We start from the raw sequence: 21,784 nt of genomic DNA, 5'->3' as shown, positions 1-21,784 counted from the left end.
GGAGGAACTGATCTTTGGATCCCCATCATTTAGGCAGTAGCTGGCACGTACTAAGTCGTCCATAAGTGCTTACTGATTTATTACTGTTTCTGTCTTTTCAAGTATGTTTCAATGTTTCAAAGAAGGAAGGACCAGACAAGGAAACAATTATTTATTAAGTTCCTACAATGCAGCAAGCACTGTGCTTAGCACTTTAAAAATATTATCTCATTTGATTGTCACAATAGTCATGGAAAGTCATGGCTATTAAGATACCCATTTTTCAGCTGAGGAAACTGAGGAAGTGACCTACTCAGGGGTAGTGTTTCTGAGGCCAGATTTGAACTCAGGTCTTCATGACTCTTTCCACTGAGGTTATAGAGGAGGAACATTTGAGCTTAGGCTACAACCAGACTCACTGATATAAGCCACCAACCTCCTATTAGATGTTATAAGAATCTCACATTATAAGGTGCTGTTATATACATCTGAAAATACCTATTAATTTGTTTTTTTTCAGGTTCGTTGGGGTGATAAAGGCTCTACTGAAGAAGGTGCGAGGTTAGAAAAAGCCAAAAATGCTGTGGTTACAATTCCTGAAGAAACAGAAGAACCTGCCAGGCCTAGACCCCCTCGGCCCAAACCTACATACCAGGCCCCTCAGACAAAGTGGTACACTCCAATCAAGGTAACCTTGCAATCTGCCATCCAGCCTCACCTAGGCCTGTTGCATATTCAAAGATTCATTTTCATTTAGTTAGTGTTTTCTGTTGGCTGAAATTTGTTTTAAAAACCTCAACCATATGTAGCTCTTGTGTCAGAGATGCTTATGGTGCAAGGAGCCTAGGAACATTTTTGGAAAGTATTCAGCTAGTTCTGGCTCAGACTCCTACTCAGAAATCCCTGGAAAGTATCCTAATTGGACAGGCCAATATACTGGCTACAATTCTATACTTGCAAGTATGCTGGCCATATTTATGAAAGTTTCATAAGTTTTATTACAAATTATTATAAATATTATTCTAAATTATTATTTTATGTGTTATTTTTTATATCAAAAAGTTTTATTAAAGGGAAAGAAAACTCAAAGAATAATGTATGCTCTGTAACAGGTGAATTACATTACACCCAGCTCCAACAAAGTTCCTCATTAAGTATTCCTCAGCTTTACATGCTGTGACCCTTTTTAGAGCTGATGCCTCTGCCCAACTCTCAGATGACCATAGCTGCAGCTGGGGCATTCTTATATCTGTGTCCTTCCGCATCCATTACACCATTCCTTTTTCCAGTTACAATTGGCACTTACCATTGTGAGTTTTAGGAGGATCTCTCCTACCCTGGCTTGGGTACCAATTTTCACCACCAGAACTTATGGCTCTGTCAACTTGTCATTCTTCTTTCTGCAGCTCAGTGAGGAAAAGGAATGAGGAATTATTCTACTCAGAATACTCTCCGTACTTGGAAGAATTGTCTTTCCTAATTGAGTTATGTGAAAGTTCAGAATGTAGACTCCATATTCAGATGACCTAAAATCCTTGTGTCCTGTCCCTGATACTAAGATAATCCTCATACACCCTAGAAGTTTCTCTCCCAGCCCCATCTCCCTGCAGTGATTCATCCCATGTAATAGAGAAATAGACAAGCAAAAATACCAGATATAGCAGTCTTATATACCATTCTTCACCTGTAGCCCCTCATCTCCCCCATGAAAGCAATGAGGAACATTTCCTTATCTGTTGTCAGGGCCAGAAATAATAAGTAAAACTACATAATATTCTGTTTTGTTGTCTTGTTCTATACATTTATATTATTGAAGTTAGAGTGTTTTCATTGTTGTGCTTAATTCATTTTGCCGTAGTTCATAAGTCTTCTGATTCTATCCATTGGATGAATGAAAAAAAAAATGAATGCAAATATTTTAAAATACTGACAATTGTTGGCAGATTATTTGAACCAGGTAGTAATATTGATGTGGTTTAATTTTGTCATGCATGTATGTTCCTACTGAGGTTAAGCTGACTTGGAATATCTGACTGTCAGCAAATGAAACTGGATTGAGCTGATTTCCTTCCCTTTCATTAGTTCTCCATTACTGAGTGGTGGATTTCATGCCATCTACATGTGTTTCCATGCTCTCATTTGTTGCGCTTTTAAGTCAGTGGTTTTTGGGAATGGCTACATTACTTCAGGACAGTTAAGTGGCAAAGTTCAGATCTGACCTGAGATATGTACTAGTTGTGTGATCCTGGCCAAGTCACTTAATCTTGTTTGCCTCAATTTACTCATCTGCAAAATGAACTGGGAAAGGATTTGGTAGACCACTCTGGTATCTTTGCCAAGACAATCCCAAATAGGGACACAGAGTCAGACATGACTGAAACGACTGAACAACTACATATTGCTTCAAGGAAATATGAACCAAAGTTCTAGCTCCAAAAGAATACACGTCAGTGAGACTGTAGGACTTAGTACAGTGGTGGTTGATGTGGCGAAATCAAAATTTTCAAGGATCCTTTGAGGTCATGATGAAACATGATCAACTGTACAGCAGCATAAAGGAAGTTGTGGTCACCACTGAAAAACAATTCAAGGAATTGACTAACTGTTATTGCAAAATAGTCTCTTAGCAACAATCAGAGAGACCTGATAGGTGAAGGAGATTTTAGTTCTTCTGCAGTGTGATGTTGCCTTCTTCAGGTTTGAACAAGGGTGAGAACACCATCTTCAGTAAATGAAATCTGCTAAATATTGCTGAGAAAAAAAATGCGTGTCATGGTCTAGACAATTCAAAGACGTGAGGGGATTGGATAGGGACTGGATATGTAAATTCAGTGATAAAGTGAATACCTACGAGAGGAAATTTCCTCTAACTAATCAAGTCAACATTTCCCCCTGCAATGTGTAGTCTCAGAGAGTCGCCTGGGGTCCTGAGAGATCCCATGGCACGCCCAAGGTCCTTGACCAGCATGGGTCAGAACTGTGACCAGAACTCAGTTCTTATTGACTCCACTGTATCATAATGCCATTACCTTGACAAAAGGTAACTTTTCTGATGAAGTTCACTTTCATTCAAGGATGTACTAAAAATATTATTGAAGATGTTCAGAAGATGCTATAAGATCTGGGCATTTTTAGTAGACTGCAAATGATCCAGTCTCCAAAATAAATGTCTAACCATGATACTTTAGATATATAGAAATCTTTTTTACTTATATTATTTATAAAGCAACCTACATAGTCCAAAAGAAAATACACAAATTACTATGTGTTAGAAATACAAGGTATTTCTAAAAGAAAGGAAAAAGTTTCATTTGTTGCTTTAAGTATTCTGACAAGTTCAGGAACATTCAAGATCATGATCATGATAACAATGATAGTCAGCTCTTATATAGTGCCTAGGAACTGTGCCAAGCACTCAACAAGAATTATTTCACTTGATCCTCATTATCCCCATTTTACAGTTGAGAAAACTGAGGCAAATAACAGTGAACTGACTTTCCCAAGTGTGACACACATAGTAAATTTCAAAACCTGTATTTTAACTTAGGTCTTCCTGACATCAGATCCAGTACCACTATACATACCACCTAGGTGTCTCTCAATATGGTTTATTATAAGCAGTGACTGACATGGATAGGTTCTTCCTTCTGCTTGTATGCTGGGTGAGTGTGGGGTTGATAAGGAAATGACTGACAATGAACCAAAGGAGAACAAAAGAAAAGAAGGGAAAAATCAAGCCTTTCAGTGATCCATTTCTTAATGAAGTTATTTATAGGATTGGGGTTCAGGGTGTCTCACAGAACCAAGTAAACAAAAAAATGAAGCATAGATAATAGTAAATGATTTGCATTTGTCATATTAAGGACCAGGATTGAGACAGGTCCTAATTTCCACATTAAAGAATTAGTTTGGGGGCAGAGTCAAGATAGCAGAGTAGAAGCAGGACCTCTGCATGGCTCCAGCTCTCACCACCTCCAATTCATGTAAAAGGGGACTCTGAACAAACTTTGGAGCTGCAGAACCCACAAAATGACACAGAGAAGCTAACCTTCCGCTGAGCACAGCCTGGCAGGCCAGCAGGAATCAGCAAGCACAGCGCTCTGGGAGCCCAGCCCAGACCCAGTTTTTAGCCCCATGTGGGCCTGACCAACCACCAGCTTGAGAGACTCCAGATCAGCAGCAGCTGTGTCCATCTCCAGAATTTTCAACATATAAATGCTAAGGACAAAGTGAAAGGGCAGTGCAGTATGGACTTTGGGACCCAGTAATTGGGAGCACATTGGTTTTTGCCCCCTGGGCGAGAAGCTGCTGAGGGCTATGGCACAGCTGCCACCACATGGAAGCTTCAGCTCCTGGCCTGTAGAGTATAGGGGGACCAAGTGACCAGTCTGAGGGGTAATTGCTCTTGCTTTAACCTGCTTGGATTTGGATTGCAGTCTAGGGTGGAGGTCCTGGGGTTGCCAGAGCGTGTGGAAGCTTCAAAGAGGGCACACAACTAATACCTCCAGCAGCTGAGAAAACCCCAGCTTTTGGAATGAAGCTCCTCTGTCTGGTAGCAGAGTCCTACTGTGGCAAAAGGCCCAGGGGTCAAGTGACTTAGTAGTGACATGACCAGGCAAAGTAAGAAAACAAAACAGAGCAATCCAACATTAGATTCCTATTTTGGGGACAAAAAGGATCAAAGCATGGAACAGGAGGAAGACAGTGAAGTCAGAACTCCTGCACCAAAAGCTTCAAAGGAAAATACGAGCTGGTTACAGGCAATAGAGGACCTTAAGAAGCAGATAAGAGAAGTGAAGGAAAAATTGGGAAGAGAAATGAGAACAATGCAAGAAAATTATGAAATGAGAGTCAACAGCCTGAATGAGGAAAATAACACCTTAAAAAACAGTCTAACTCACAGGGCAAAAGAGGATCAAAAAGGCAATGAGGAGAAGAATGCATTAAAAAGCCAAATTTGCCAGATGGAAAAAGAATCTCAAAAGCTCATGAGGAGAATCATTCCTTCAGAATTAGATTGTAGCAAATGGAAGCTAATGACTTTATGAGAAATCAAGATGCTTTTAAACAGATCCAAACAAATGAAAGAGTAGAAGGCAGTGTGAAATATCTCACTGGAAAAAGCACTGACCTGGAAAATAGATCCAGGAGAGATAATTTAAAAATTATTAGACTACCTGAAAGTCATGATCAAAGAAAGAACCTAGAAATCATCCTCCAGGAAGTTCTCAAGGAAAACTGCCCTGATGCTTTAGAACCAGTGGGCAAAATAGAGGTTGAAAGAATCCACCAATCACCCCTGAAAAAGATCCCCAAAAGAAAACTCCTAGGAATATTATAGCCAGGTTCTGAAATTCCCAGATCAAGGAGATAATGTTACAAGCAGCCAGGAAGAAACAATTTGAATATTGTGGAAACACAATCAGGATAACACGGTATCTGGCAGCTTCTATACTGAGGGTTTGAAGGGCTGGGAATGTGATATTCCAGAGGTCAAAGGAGCTGGGAAGAAACCAAGAATCACCTACCCAGCAAAACTGTGTATCATGTTTCAGGGGAAAATATGATCATTCAGTGGAAGAGAGGACTTTCAAACATTCTTGATGAAAAAAACAAAGTTGAATAGAAAATTTGATATTCAGATACAAGAAGCAAGAGAAGCATGAGAAGGTAAACAGAGAAAAGAAATCATAAGGAACTTATCAAAGTTGAACTATTAACATTCCTACATGGGACAATGATCCTTGTAACTGATGAAACTTTTCTCAGTAGATGAAGGGAATAGAAATAGAAATATATATATATATATATATATATATATATATATATATATATATATATATTTATATCAGAGGGTGTAAGGGGGCATATGAATACATATGTGAATGTGTGTATATATGTTTACAGGTATACATAGAGGGCACAGGACTAATTTAATAGGAAAGTATGATATTTAAAAGGTGAAATCAAGAGGTGAGAGAGGACTATGATGAGAGGAGATGGGGAGAGACAGAATGGGGCAAACTATCTCATATAGAAGAGGCAAGGGAAAATGGTTACAATGGAGGGGAATAATAGGAAGACAAAAGGGAATGGGTCAAACTCATTCTCATTGAATTTGGCTTAGGGAAGGAATGACATACACACTCAATAGGGTATCTCACCCTACAGAGAGTAGAGGGGAAGGGGATGAGAGGGAGGATGACAGAAGGGAGGGCAGGCTAGGGGGGAGGTAAATTGGAAGCACCCACTTTTGAAAAGGGACAGCATCAAAGTAGAGAATAGAACAAGTGGGAGGTGGGAAAGGAGGGAGGGAAATATAGTCAGTCTTTTACAATGTGTCTTCTATGGTAATGGTTTGCATTAGCTACACATGTACAACCTATACTGAATTGCTTATCTTCCCAGTAAGGGTGGGTGGCAAGGGAGGAAGAGAATGAATCTGGAATTCAAAGTTGTAAAATCAAATGTTTAGTGTGTGTGTGTGTGTGTGTGTGTGTACTATTATTAATACTATTTTACATGTAATTGGGAAATAAGTTATACAGGCACTGGGGCATAGAGATCCACCATTCCCTACTGGAAAAGTCAAAGGCGGTATGGGAGAAGATATGGGAGAGAGCAGACTGGAGGAGGAGATATCCTGTGAGACTGTTATTTTGGGGCGGTGGGTAGGGGAAAAATGGGGAGAACATTTGTAACTTGTAATCTGGTGGAAATGAATGCTGTAAATCAGAAGTTAATAAAGCATTTGAAAAATGAGGAAAAAAAGAATTGATTTGTTTTTCTTCACAAATCAGAAATCAGAGCCAATAGTTTTCAGTTGTAGTACAATTAATTTTTTAATTTCCTTTTTTTCTTTTTGCCATTTATTCAACTGATATTCATTATTTGCTATGTATTAGTTATTATAGGATTCTTCTGTCATTACAGGGCCGTCTTGATGCACTCTGGGCTTTGTTACGTCGGCAGTATGATAGAGTTTCTTTGATGCGACCTCAGGAAGGAGATGAGGTTTGTATATGTTATGGTGATGGTATGAAGGGAATGTAAAATGTGATCATTTCAGGACAGTAAATGCAACAACATACTAAGTGAAAAATAATTCAACGTTCACATTTTATCCATTGAGGAAATGATTTATATCCCTATAGAATTTTAAATCAATTATCATCCATGATAATGGGAAGTGGAATCACTAAGTCACTGCATCCTAAAATATACACTTGCCAAAGATTTTTTTTCAAGCCATAGGCACAAACTGTGGTGGCATTCCCAAGAAATAAATATAAGTACATTTGCTGAATTCACTTCTTGTCATTGAAGGCACCAGAGTTATTTGAAGATCTGACCAATATAAGTTTCTGTATTTTTTCTTACCCTATTTTAGAGTAGAAACATTTGTGCTTAATGGAATATGGAAGTATGATTTCAGAAATACAATGTTAAATATTTTAGATAGCATAATAGAGGTATTTTGAAGTGAAAATCATGAAACATTAGTAGAAATTTGTGATATTGAGGTTTATTCATTTTTTGCTTATTTATTTGACTTCAGAGCTGTTTTCATCATCATAATCATAAAAACTGAATCAATTATTCTCTTTTAAACGTGGCAGAACTGATTAAATAAATTTAGTTTAATAAACATAGATACTAGTTTTTTTAATTATATGTCTTTCTCAGAACATAGAATATAGTGCATTGCTTCAGAAGTCAGATGATATAGAATACTATAATATTTGACAATCATATAGTTTAATCATCCACCAATTGCAACCCTCCCTAAAGTATCACTGGAAAACAGTAAAATAACCTCAGTTAGAATACCTCTAGTATTTTACTCACTGCCTTACGAAGCAACTCATTGCGTTATTGTACAACTCTAATTAGAAAATTCTTTGTACCTTTTCATCCATTTGGTCTCAGACCTTCCTTTTAGAGAAATTAGGAATGTATTCAGACATCTAACATATCTCTTCTTTGTCTTTTATTCTGCAGAAATATTAAAGATACTAGGTTTCTTCTGTAGTGATATCTGCATTATGATTCCTAGACCCCTTCTTCAGGATCAAACTCTAGTTTGCCAAAAACCGTTAAATGTAGAATTGTTTGCACAATCTTCCCATGTTGTCTGACAAATATAGAGTGCTATGAGACTATTGTTTCCCGTGTTTGAGTTGCTATATTTCTATCAATGCAGCCCGAGATGGTGATAGGTTTCTTGGCATCCATATCACACTCCTGGCTCAAATTTAGCTCTTGGACAACACAAACCTCTGCAAACCCAAATCTTCCTCTCATATGTTATGCAGCTGGTTTTCTGAACTTAATGCATATCTTCACATTTATCTATTAAACTTCATCTTGCTAATTTTGGTATATCAGTCTAAGCTATAAAGATTGAATTAAATATTATAAATGTTTGTTAAGTACTCACTAGGTGCAAAACACTCTGCTATATCCAGAGATAGAAAGAGGAAAAAGACAAAGACTATGTCCTAAAGATATTTATAGTGTAGTGAAAAGATGGGACAGACACACAAGTAACTGTGATCTTAATTCTAATTATTGTCCATATTGATTTTCCTCTTAGCTTTCTATATTCTACTTATTTTATAATGTCTTCATTTGAGTGATTGATAAAAATCTTCAATAGAAGAGTAGGAAGTCATTTCTTTGTAGGTTTCCATTACTTACCTTCTTTTAGGTTGGTGTTGAATGGCTAAACACTTGTTGGATTCTGTGGGATTTACTGAAAAGTTTTGCTATTCAACCCATACTTCACCATCTTAACGAAAAGAATATATCATAGAAGATTTTATGAATCTTTTTCATTAAATCTGGATGTTATGCACATATATGTGTATATATACATATGCATATATAAGCACATGCATATAAATAAATATATATATATATGTATGTATATATATATATGTGTATATATGACGTTATCTTGATTTGCCAATTTAAGAGAAAAAGAAATCCACATATTCACTAAAATCTCTAGAATTTTACTGAGTCAACTTTTACCTTATTGGCCCATAGTTTCCAAAATCCACTCTTTGCTCATTTTTTTTCTGGAAATTAAGAATACCTTTTAGCGTTTTCTAGTCATCTTCTATAATTTCTCAAAGATTACTAACAGTGGTTAAAAGATTGCATTTATGAATTCTCTAAGCAGTCTAGGATGTGTTTTTCTTGGTCTGAAAACTTGGATTCATTTGAAACAAGCTGATGCTCTTTTATGGGTTCTACACTTATTTTAGCATCATAGGATCAAAGACTTAGAGCCTTTGGACCTTAGAGGTCATTTAGTTAAACCTACTCATTTCACAGAGGAAATTCACAAAGGGAGTAAGTATTAGAGCTAAGATTTGAACTTAGATCATTTGATGATCCAGCACAGTTTCCACTGGTCCAGGATATATTTGAACTCCAATTTCTATTTTGAGGGCTGTTCATTCTACCTTTCCCCATTATCCTTAGTGGAGAAAACAGAAGCAAATTGGGAGTAATTCTGCCCTCACTTAGCTGTTAAAATTTTAGAGCTGTAACATATTCACACTTTTCCCTGAAGAGTTCCTTTCTTGTCTTTTTTTTTTTTTTTGGATTCTAAACAAAGCTAATAAGTTAGTGTTTTTTTTTTTCACAGAACATTCTGAATATCATTCGTATAGGCTTGGATTATAATTTTTACTGATTAATTCAGTAAAATTAATTAATAAAAGCCACAATGCAATAAAATGAATGCTGCAAAATTGAAGAGGTGAGGAGGAAAGATGGAGAGATGAGAAGTCACTCTCAACTCACCTCTTCACGGAGATGGGAGGTCCACAAGCATTCTGATTTTTTTTTTTAAGCAATCAGGGTTAAGTAACTTGCTCAAGGTTACACGGCCAGTTATTTCTTGGTGTGGTGCTGAGTATCTGAGGCCGGATTTGATCCAGGTCATCCCGACACTGGAGCCGGTGCTCTTACTCAGCTGAGCCACCTGGCCGCCCCTAAGCAATTGGGGTTAAGTAACTTGCTCAAGATTACATGGCCAGGTGTTTCTGGGTGGATGCTAAGTGTCTGAGCCCGGGATTCGATCTCCAGGTTTTCTCAACACTGGAGCTGGTGCTCTTACTCGCTGTGCTACCTGGCCGCCCAAGCATTCTGATTTTTATCCTCTTCTTTTTTGTCTTAAAAAAAGGGCAATTTGTTATATGGCATGGCCTTCTAGGAGAGGGGAGAGAAAGGATACAGGGAAAACTATCATGATGTAAAAAAAAAAAAAAACCAAAGACATCAACAAAAGCTTATTAAAAAAAGAAATTGAATTATGTCAAAAATCAAACGTGACTTTTCTGAGGAAATAATTATCTAAAATGTATACTCAGCTCAATAATCTGTAATAAGTCACAGCCTGAAACTAGTTAAAGTTGCTAACAATATTAAGGGAAAAATGTCAGGAGAGAAATAATAGTTATTCAACAATTTTTGTGGGTTGGATATTTAGCCTCATTTGAGGTAAAAAGATAATAGTTAATAGACATCTCCCATAAGGGGCTGTTCTAGAGAAGTTTGCAAAGAAATCTAGCTTAAGTTTAAAGTTTTCAATTTTATTAGATAGCATATTGTCAAAAATGTTTCACTAAAAGGAAAAATTTAATTGATGCATCAACTATTTTTAGAAAAACAAAGCCACAGACTTTAGCAGCATTTTTATTTACTTGCTAGGAGTGTGTTGTAGATATGCCTTTATGTAATGTTTCACACTTTGATGCATAGGTAAAGCTTAAACTGTTAGAGAGTTTTGTGTTGGAAGCTTTAGATATTATGTCATTTAATAAATTGTCTTGAGATATACTTTATTATGAAATAAATATATTCAAATCTATGATATTTGGGGGGAAATGTACTTATGTTTTGATTCTAGCTTATGAGGAACTAAGAGTTTTTGATAGTCTCCATCTCCTTTAGTTTTTGTAGGTGTTAAGATAGCAGGTATGAGTATGGTGACTGTTTTTCCAAGTAGAAGTTATTCCTAATATTAGACATTCAACTCAGATCAGTTAATATTGAGCATTGGGTACCATCTAGACTGCCATCTAAAAATCTTCCTCTGACATTAAAATATTTCCTGATTATGTAGAAGATATTACATTCAACCTCTTTGAAGTTTGTATTACTATACATTTTTCATAACTTAAACTGCATTAAGACTCTTGGGAAAATCCGCTTGTCTAAACAGCACTCACTGCCCATGTTTAAAATCTCTGGTTTATTTTAATTTACTTTATATTTGAGCTTTCTTTAGAGGTAAAAATCATGTCTTTCTACATGTCCTTTCCTCTTCTTTTCTTTCCTGTTTGAGAATTAAATTTTTTGTGGTAATTTACAGAAACATTTCCAATGCTAAAATATGGTGAAGATATAGTTTATTTGAAACCAGGTACAGGGAGTTATAATTTTCAATGTTCCATTAATTCCTATTTTTCTTTCATGATTCTTCAAGCCAGTCTAAGTAACAATGTTATTCATTAACCTGTGCCCTGAATTTGTAATTGCTACAAGAACAGGAAAGTTTAACTTGCTTCAAGAGGAGGTCTTCCTTCCTTCCTTCCTTCCTTCCTTCCTTCCTTCCTTCTCTCTCTCTCTCTCTCCCTCACTTCCCCAAATATGTACCAGCATATTGATTGAAGAATTGTCAAGGCTTTTCTTGGGACCTTGAGCTAGCTAGCCCCCTTGCTGTATGTACTCTCTTTAGGTGCTGATGTAAGGTTGTACCAACCTCCATGACATAAGACAAGGAACATCTCTCCTTTGTGCATCTTTGCATCTCTGTAGAACTACCGGTAGTTCCCATTTACGGAGGAGAGAACTAAACCGATTGTGACACACTTCAGAACTGACCTTGCGATTTCAAATGGTCACCTTTCTATGTTAACCACTAGGCATGCCTCTTGCGAACACGAAAGAACACCAAAAGGGTTTACTGAGCACTTTCCATGTGACAAGAACTTTGCTGAGCCCTGAGGGGATAAGCTGAAAAGCTAGGCGGCCCTTGTTCTCTCAAAGTTCACATTGTGAGTAGAGGAGGCAGCTTTTAGAGGGAGGTCAGCTGCCAGGCAGACAGAAGAGCTTCAGAGCTTCTGAACATGCCCAGAAGTCCTTCGGTCACATTGGCAAGTGAGACGGCAATGGCTAGGAGTCTGCAGGGGCTGGTGCAGGATATCTGGTAAAAGCCCACTGATTTCCTGTTTGGACTGTGACACTCTCCCTCCCCCCACCCCTTCTCTTTGAGAGGGAGCCCAGAGTTCCTGCCTTGGTGGGAAGGGTGCAAGGTAGGGCAGCCTGAATAGCCTGCTTCCTAGTGGGCCCGTAGAGTCTCCATTTGGGTCCAGTGGGAGGCATGGGACGGGAGGGGGGAAGGCAGCTCTTGATCCTTGCTTGTTGCTGGACTTAACTGCCAGCTGGTGGGCTGGGCTGGTAGACAGGGAAGATAGCCTGAGGGAAGATATGGGGATACTTAATTCCACTTTTCAATATTATTTTCTCTTTTAAAAAGTTGTTTATAACTCTTTTGCAAGGTAATTCCTTAAAAAAAAAACATTGAATCAACATTTTAAAGAGATTTTGCACTGCAAATCATACTGTACAGAGGGTCCCCAAATTCATATTTTGTTACCAAAAAGTCCTTCTTTTGAAAAAGTGTATAAACCCAATCTAAACAGTGTGGCAACTGTGCCAAGAGAAATATTTCTTTGTGATGCCCTGGCAGCCTTTGCCTTATTGACAACTTATGGAAAATCTTTGTCTGTTCTTGAGGCCACAGAAGAGGCAGGTTTGTTTATCTAATATCAGCAGCAAGTGAATATATGTTCTGCCTTCTGTGAACTTCAAAGGCAAGATTAAACAAATTTTTTTTTAAATGTGTAGAGATGTGTGTCTAATGTATTATCTACCTTGCTAACAATATGCTTGTCTTTTTTTTCTTATACTCTGCCTAGTTAACAGTATTTCTTATCTCCTGAAAAACATTTTTATCAGTTATGTAAGCTTCTAAGACTGTTGAGAGAGGTTAGTTCAGTAAACAGAATTAACACAGAATCTCTCAACCTCCTTCCCTGCTTCCGTCCCTCTCCCTCTTCCTCTCTCTTTCCATCTCCCTCTCCTTTTCCCTCTTCATCTCCTCCCTCTTCCTGTCTCTGTCCCTGTCCTCCATCTCCTTCTCCCTCTCCCTCTCCTCCTCCCTCTCCCTCTCCCTCTCCTTTTCTCTCTCCATCTCCCTCTCCCTTTTCCTCTTCCTCCCTCTCCTTTTCCCTCTCCCTCTCCATCTCCATCTCCTTCTCCCTTTCCTTTTTCCTCTCCCTCTCCATCTCCATCTCCATCTCCATCTCCTTCTCCCTCTCCCTCTCCTCCTCCCTCTCCCTCTCCTTCTCCCTTTCCCTCTCCCTTTCTCTTTTCCTTTTTCTCTTTCCTTCTCCCTCTCCTTCTCCCTCTCCCCCTCCATCTCCTCCCTCTCTCTCCCTTTCCTTCTCCCTCTCCTTCTCCCTATCCTTTTCCCTCTCCTTCTCCCTCTCCCTTTCCCTCTCCATCTCCTTCTCCCTCTCCCTCTCTCTTTCCTTCTCCCTCTCCCTTTTCCTCTTCCTCCCTCTCCTTTTCCCTCTCCATCTCCCTTTCCTTCTCCCTCTCCTCCCTCTCCTCCCTCTCCCACTCCTTTTCTCTCTCCATCTCTCTCCCTTTTCTTTTCCCTCTCCCTCTCCCTCTCCTTCTCCCTCTCCCTCTCCTTCTCCCTCTCCCTGTCCCTTTCCCTCTCCCTCTTTTTCTTTCCCTTCCTCTCTCCCTCTCTCCCCCTTCTCTCCCTCTCTCCTCCTCCACTCACTTTAGAAATCTTGTTATGTTAAATTTCAAGCTAAACAAATGTTTTCCTTCTCTTGCTCAGAGGCCTCATTGTACTGGTTTTCAGAAGAATTCACTACTGAATTAATGTCCTTGATCAACTAATTGAAGTTTAGGCATAAAGTATCAAAGCAGAGAGAGAGAGAATCCCTGCCCCCGCCCCCATCCCATGCCGCCTGCTCCTACGGAGGGTGGCCCAGTTTGAGGGCTGCACACAGACAAGACGAGAAGCTTTGATTGTGAATAAAAGTCCTCAGAGTTATCCATTTTTCATCTCACAATCCGCAAGGTTAGGGAAGCTTGTACAGGTGTGAGTTAGCAGGTTGTCTCTGACATCTGTGGAGCAGAGGCACAGGTCCTTCCCAGCCTGCAGGGAGGCTGCGGGATTGTCAGCGGACGTAGTTGATAGTGGCAGAACAGTTTTGGTCCCACATTTGCTGCCTGGGGGTCCAAAACACCAAAGGTAGAGCCGGGGTGGACACAGCTGTGCTCCTCAACTTGCCTTAGGCGCAAATAAAGAGATCTAATATAGTTTGACTCTGTTGTGGTGGGGAGATGAGGACAGAGAACCACTTCAGAGACAACTTAGCGCAGCAACATCTGCCACCAAGTTTCCAGGGAGTGACAGGGGACAGCAGGTATGGATCGAAGCTTCCACGTAAACAGCCTCCATTAGGCCATGAATGCTTTTGAAGGGCTCCCATCAAACATGCTGCGTCCACAGCAGGAGTTGGTTTTGTTTTCAAAGTAATGTTTGGTTTTGTGCAATTGCAAAGTAATTTATAAATGATGCATCACCAACATTCTCGCTTTTGTTTGAAGAGAGTGAGAGAGAAGGAAAAGAGGCAGCAAGGCAGAGAGAAAAAAAAAAGCAAAGCAATAGTTTTTGGAGTTTTTCCACAAACCAATTAACTCTCTAAAGAGCTTCTTGGCTTTCATTGAGGTTATGTTAACCTTCAGATGGCATCGCCACATCCACCATTCCACATAGGTAAATTTACAGTCGCCATAATAGGACCTAAATGCCCAATAACATTTTAGTTTATCAGTTCAGTTATTTCATAGGGTTTTAAAAATTATATTAAAACAGAAACTGGATTAAGTTTTATATGGTTTTTTTTTTTGCCAAAAGAAATGTAGTTTAAAAAACTCTTCAGATACATTCTTGTTACTAAGAACCCCTGACTTAAGTGCTTCTAATTTTTGACAATTTATTACAATTGAGGAATTCTTAAAAACCTATCATTTTGAAAGCCTAAGCAAGTAAACTTCTCCTTGTTTTTTCCTATTTATCAGATGAATTTGGAAGAAAAGCATTTTTAAATTTCAAAGAAAACTTGTATAAATACATTATTATATGACTGTATGTCTTATGATAGAATCCATCATAATAGGTTTTGAAAATAACACCTAATGGGGTGATAAGAGGTGGATTTGATAAGAAATACGAAATTGCTCTGAAACAGTTAAAAGCTCTCTGTAAATGTAAGTCTTTTTGAAAGTAGACACATTGTACATCAGTTGATACTGATGGTGTGATCATTATATGTTAAGAAAAAAATTAAATCGATTACTTTTTGAATATGTATCATTTGAATTGCATTCCAGAATTCTGGCATCAGTACTGCTTAAAATTCTAGGTCTGGGTGTATGATCATTCTCTGAACGTATTTCTGTGTTATCAGGACCAAAAAGTCAGTAAAATATAAATTTACATGACAAATTGTGGCTCTATGCATATGGAACTATCTCATTATGTTTATAGTTCCTTCCCAGACTCCTCTGCCTCCCAGTCATTTTTTCTTTGCTCCTATTTTTTTTTTATCTTTTTTGCACTTAGAACCTGAATCTTGAACAATAACTGGGGCATAGCTGTTATTTTATCATTATTTTGTGTTGGTCTTTTGTCTCCAATTTGACTGTAAATTCCTAGGTAGTAGAAGGAGTCTTATATTTCCTACATAGTGCATGCTCATTCAATACATCCCAGTGTTTTAAATGGCTCAGTGTTTGGTATCATCTAACAGTGTTGTGGAAACACTGTTGGTTTTTGGAGTCAGTTTGGGTATGAATCCCAGGACTTATACTTAGACCACTGGTTCAATTTTGCCTCTCTCTTCCTCAGTTTCCTCTTCTGTAACTTGATGGGATTGTACTAGATGATTGCTAAGGTCCCTTCCAACTCTAAACCTATGATCTGATCTAATTCTGTTCTTATTTGGAAGTTTTATGTTATAGAGATATCTTTTATTAAATTTTATAAATCATTAAAATACCTATTGTATTTGAACTCAGTTGAATGCATGTCTATCTTCTGCCATAATCATATTGCAGAATCATTGATCTAGGGCTGAAAGAGACCTCAGTGACCATCTCCTTAAATCCTTTCATTTTATAGATGTGGAAACTGAGGTCTCGTGAGACTGTCTCTTGCAAAATATGACTGCCATTTTTTAATTCAGTTTCTCAAAATTTAAAGAATTAGAAACATCAACATTTTAAATTGTTTTGACCAAATGCATTTCAATATAATTTTTTTCCTTTGTATTTTTATGTATTTTGTATCATGAATTTCAGAATCTCATTCTGAGAGAGGGTCTATAGGTATGCTATATAGTCCAGACTAGCAAATGGGTCTAACACACATACACACACACACTCTTTCTCACACTCACACATGCTCACACACTCTAAGAACCTTTGCACTAATCAGATTATTTGCCATCTCTCTTTGTAGTACAGATAGATCCTTTGGGCTTACTATGATATGAAATCATTGGAAAATATATTAACTAAATATTTCTATCTTTTATGTTGCTAAGTATCCTTTACTCTTTATTATCTCTTGTCTTTTCATTACAAAGCACCCATAAAATATCATTATGTTCTGAGCAAGCTAGGAAATGTAATTGACTTTGTTTTACATGTAATTGAAAGATAAAATTTTTTCCAGTGTAGCCTAGGGCATGAGCCTTCTATTATTAGTATAATATCTCACTGACTATAAATTTTTAGCTGTATACATATGTTCATGCGGAACATATTTTCTGGATATCTTAATCTATATCTATATATGTCACCAGTACAAGGGAAGAATAAGTAACTAATTCATAAGTCATATATTAAAGTTCCTTTTATACTTTTATTTGGAAGATTTGAGACTTTTAAAATATCATTATTTTTATTGATTCGTTACACACATGTCCATAAAAGTGGTGGGTGGGTCTGGGTCCCAAATGCAAATAAGAAACATGGGAAATTTAAGCATCCTGGACATTTTTAGTGGCTTCTGTCAAAAAAAAAAAAGAACATATTAATTTACGAAATAAGTTTTATGGTAGAAGTAAAAATTGGGCTCTAATTCATGAATTTACTTATCATTTTTACTCCTTCTAGAGATTAGTTGATGTTTACATGTTCCATGGGATTATGACATCATTTAACCATAGGTGTTGGAGTTTCTTTCCATGGACCTTAGAAATCATCTAATCAATCTGTGGATTTTCCAAAGAAGAAAACTAAGGATCATGGGATTAAAGCCTTTAAAAGTCAGCCAGTATAATTCCCTTATTTTGTAAATGAAGAAACTAAGGCTCCCAAAAGGTTACAATAACATGCTCAGGTTCACACAAACCCTAAGTGTTAGAGGTGGGATTAGAAATCACATGCTCCTGCTCCAAATCAACTATAGCTGTATCTGTGCCTTGATTAAAAATCATTAATCTGAGCTAATGTTAATCCACAATCAAATAATTAATAGTGTGCATTTCTAAAAATCCCATTAAATTATTTTTAAAAAATAATTATTTGTTCCCAATAAGAGTATTTTAAAAGTTTATGTTAGCACTGTGTTAAAGAGTCAATAAAAGGCTATATATCAATTTCTTTGTACACAGACATATATACATACACATACACACTCACATATATATGCATATACATATGTATGTATACATGTTATATAATTTTGGTAGGTTTACCAGCTTAGATTTGAAGTACTGGTTGCTACAAAAGCAGAAGACAATAAAGACAACCTTCAGTTGATATTAGATATTTTGACACATATGCAACATAGCAATATGCTTAGTCTTTGTGAACATTACATTTCACACGTGTGTGAAATATGTGTAATATTGAAGGTAAATTTCATTATATTATGATCCAAAATAAACATTTAGCCCCTTGTATTGAGTATGCACATTCCAGCTTGGGACTCTATTAACTAACTGTCCTCTTTCCAAATGAAATACCCCTGAGTATGCAGTCTGTGTGACAATAAACCATTAAAGCTACCAGGAAACCTATTATAAGCTTCATTTTTAAAACTTTATAATAAAAAGTGCCCTAAGAAGAAAGGGCAGTCTTATGATTCAGTTAAGAAAATATGCCCTTTGATTAAGGGAGGGGCTTTGGTGAGATTTTATTTAGTTCTTAATCCATTTTCTTTTTCATTTTGAATATGGCTGTGTAAACTCCTATTAAAATAAAAAATTGATGACATCATTCTCTTAAAGGATCTTGACAGATAAAAGACCATTTTGTTTTTTATTTAAAATGCATTTTCATTTTCCAGTAACGTGAATTATTCTATTTGTAAAACAGAGTAGCATTTACAATATGCTGAACATTTCTAAATAATTTTGAACTTTGAATGGAAAATAATTGTTCACGTACTACACCAATTTTCACACATAGATTATTGGAACTGAAAAATTAAGATAGGAAGTGTTTTTTCCAGAGTCTAATTTTATAAAATAGTAATCAACTCTGAAAGTTTGATTTGAAATAAAGTTGGAAAATCTAATTTGGTACTTTGTGGTCTTATTTTAAAAGTAGTATGCCTTTGGAGATATATCTATGTCTACCAGGGGCATTACTGGACAAGAATTTATTAACAGTTTATTGTAAATTTATATTTAGTTAGCTTTTTGTAATTTTTTACACTGAATCAGTATTAGGCAAACCTTAACAGAATTAGTGATTTTAGAAGACATGAGTAATACCTTAAATTAGGTAGGTTTTTGGATTCCCCCCCCCCACCAAGAATATGTTAGCTTCAATGATTTTTTTTCTTTCCTTTCATAAATAAAACAATTTTGTGAACTAACAAAGACAATCACCCCCTTTCCCCTTGCCCCCCCCCAGTGAGGGAGGAAGGGAAGAAAGAAAAATTAAAAAAAAATTACAACATATATCCATAGTCAAGCAAAACCAGTTCCTTCATTGGACGTGAGTGTATGTATGTATAAGTATGTATATATCCACATACATGTATAACACAGATATGCAATACAGATACACATGTGTATTGAATTGTGTATATATACATATATTATATATGTGTATGTATATGTATATGTATACACACATTCTATAACTTAGGTCTATCATCCTTTTAATCTGGAGGTGGGTAACATGGTTTATCTTTGGTCCTTTGGAATCCTGGTTGAACATTGTGCTGATTATAATTCTTTCAAAGTTGTTTCTTTTTAGAGAACTGTCATTTCATAAATTACTTTTGTGGTTGTATCCATTTTACTCTGTATTAGTTCATACAGATCTCAGGTTTCTCTAACTCTACCCCTTTCATCATTTCTTACAATAAGTTGTATTCCATTACATTTTATCATATTTTGTTCAACTGTTCCCCAATTGATAGGTACTTCTAAGTTTCCAGTTCTTTGTTCCCATAATAAAGCTACTATAATATGCATGTACATATGAGTCTTTCCCCTATTTATTTGATCTCTTTAGTCACAGGCCTTATGGTGGTATTGCAGGGTCAAATGATATTCATAGTCGAGTAACTTTTGAGGCATATTTCCAAATTTATTTTCAAAATGCCCAAATCAGTTTACAGCTATACCAGCAGCTTTAATATACCTGTTTTATCAAAGCTTCTTCTGAACTTATTATTTGTCTTTTTTGTCAATATTGCCAATATTTGTGTGAGGTAGAACATCAGAATTGCTTTAATTTCTATTTTTCTAATTATATTGATTTGAAGTATTTTTTTTTCTTATGACTATGGATCACTCAGATTTCTTTATTTTTTAAATAGACTATTTATTTTGGGCTGTATATATTTTGAACACTTAACAATTGGGGAATAGCTTTTATTCTTTTAGATTTCAATTGGTTTCTTGTAAATGAGACCTTTATCATAAAAACTTATGGCAAAGATTACCCACATCCCCAAATTATTAATTTCCTTTCTAGTTTTAGCAGCATTATCTTTGTTTCTGCAAAAACTTATTTCTGTAATCAAAATTGACCATTTTATATTCTATGATCCTCCCTTTCCCTACTGTGGTCACACACTCCCTATTGAGAGAACTTAAAGGTATTTTTTTTCCTTGCTCCTCCAGTTTGTTTATGATATCCTTTATGTTAAGTCATGTGCCTATTTGGAACATATTTTGAGGTATGATATAATATGGAACTATATCTAATTTCTTCCATATTATTTTCAGCTTTCCCAGCAATTTTTTTTTGTTAAATAGTGAGCTCTTACCCTAGTACCTAAGGTCTTTGAATTCATCAAACATTAGACTTCTGTGTGATTGTTTCTGTATATGGTATACTGAGTCTGCTGCACAGATCAACTTCTCACTTAACCAATGGCAGATTATTTCCATTAGTGATTTGTTGACTAATTTAACATGTGGTACTGCTAGGCCTCTTTCCTTCCCTTTTATTTTCATCTTTTTTAGATTTTTGACCTTTTTTTTCCTCCAGATGGATTTCAATTTTTTTCCAAGTTCTGTACAGTAACCCTTTTGTAATTTGATTGGTATGATATTGAATAAGTAAATTAATTTAGGTAGTATTCTCATTTTTATTATATTGGTTTTGTATATCCATATTCAGTTAATATTTCTCCAGTTATTTAGGTCTGCCTTTATTTGTGAAAACTGTTGTTTTTTTATCACATACATAGAATTCATACACACACACACATACATATATATATATATATATCTTCATAGTTGGACTCTCAAGTATCTTATTATGCATTTACTTTAAATAGAATTTATTTTTCTATCTCTTTATGATATATTTTGTTGATAATGTAGAAAAATACTGATGATTTATGTGTATTTATTTTACATCTTGAAACTTTTGATGGCTATTGTTTCAGTTAATTTCAGTTGACTCTCTAGTCCATCATCATGTCATCTGTTTCAAGTAATCATTTTCTTTCGTTTTTACCTTTGCTTATTTTCCTAATTTCTTTTTCTTGTCTTCACTACTATATGTAGCACTTTTATCACTATATCAAATAGTATTGGTGACAATGGACATACTTTGACTGTGATCTTATAGGAAAGGATACTATTTCTTTTCTCATTGCATATCATTCTCTCTCTCTCTGTCTTTTATATTTTCTAATTTTAATAGGAATTTGTGTTGTATTTTATAAAAGCCTTTTCTGCATCCATTGCCATATTGTATAATATCAATATAGGAAAATAATTATATTATAAATGTTACATCTATTGATATAACAAAACATTTTTTTTAAAATTGGCTGTGTTCTCCATTATGTTTTCTAATATGGAAAAAAGCCCTGCATTTCTGGTATGAGTCTAAAATTACCAAAATGTATAATCTTTGATATATGTTATATCTTTCTTGTTAAGATTTTATTTTTAAAAATTCACATCACTGTTCATTACAGACACTGGCACATAGCTTTCTTTTTCACTTTTGCTGCTTCTTCATTTAAGCATCATAGAAAGAATTTGTTAGGATCTCTAATTTTGTGATTTTTTGGAAACACTTTCTATAATATTGTAATTAAGTATTCTATAATCAATGTATAAAATGCACTTGTGAATCCATCTGGTATTTTTTCAAAGTGCATTTGTGACTTGTTGAATTATTTTTTTTCTTAGATTGGTTTGTTTAAATT

General features: G+C 36.1%; 1 protein-coding gene across 1 annotated transcript in view; it reads left to right on the top strand.

Moving 5' to 3' along the window:
• Window positions 1-21,784, top strand: part of ANTXR2 (ANTXR cell adhesion molecule 2) — a 221,136-nt gene that overhangs the window by 132,926 nt on the left and 66,426 nt on the right. Inside the window, exons 15-16 of the mRNA XM_069092887.1 lie at window positions 500-667; window positions 6,913-6,993. Coding sequence (XP_068948988.1) covers window positions 500-667; window positions 6,913-6,993 — 249 coding nt within the window. The remainder of the gene's footprint in view (window positions 1-499; window positions 668-6,912; window positions 6,994-21,784) is intronic.

This window comes from Petaurus breviceps, unplaced genomic scaffold (assembly GCF_028583685.1).
Source record: "Petaurus breviceps papuanus isolate PSGF00001 unplaced genomic scaffold, PetGlider_PUasm1.0 126, whole genome shotgun sequence".
NCBI classification, from domain to species: Eukaryota; Metazoa; Chordata; class Mammalia; order Diprotodontia; family Petauridae; genus Petaurus; species Petaurus breviceps.
The sequence above is the reverse complement of the archived record's forward strand: the minus strand, read 5'-3'. Positions and strand labels throughout refer to the sequence as shown.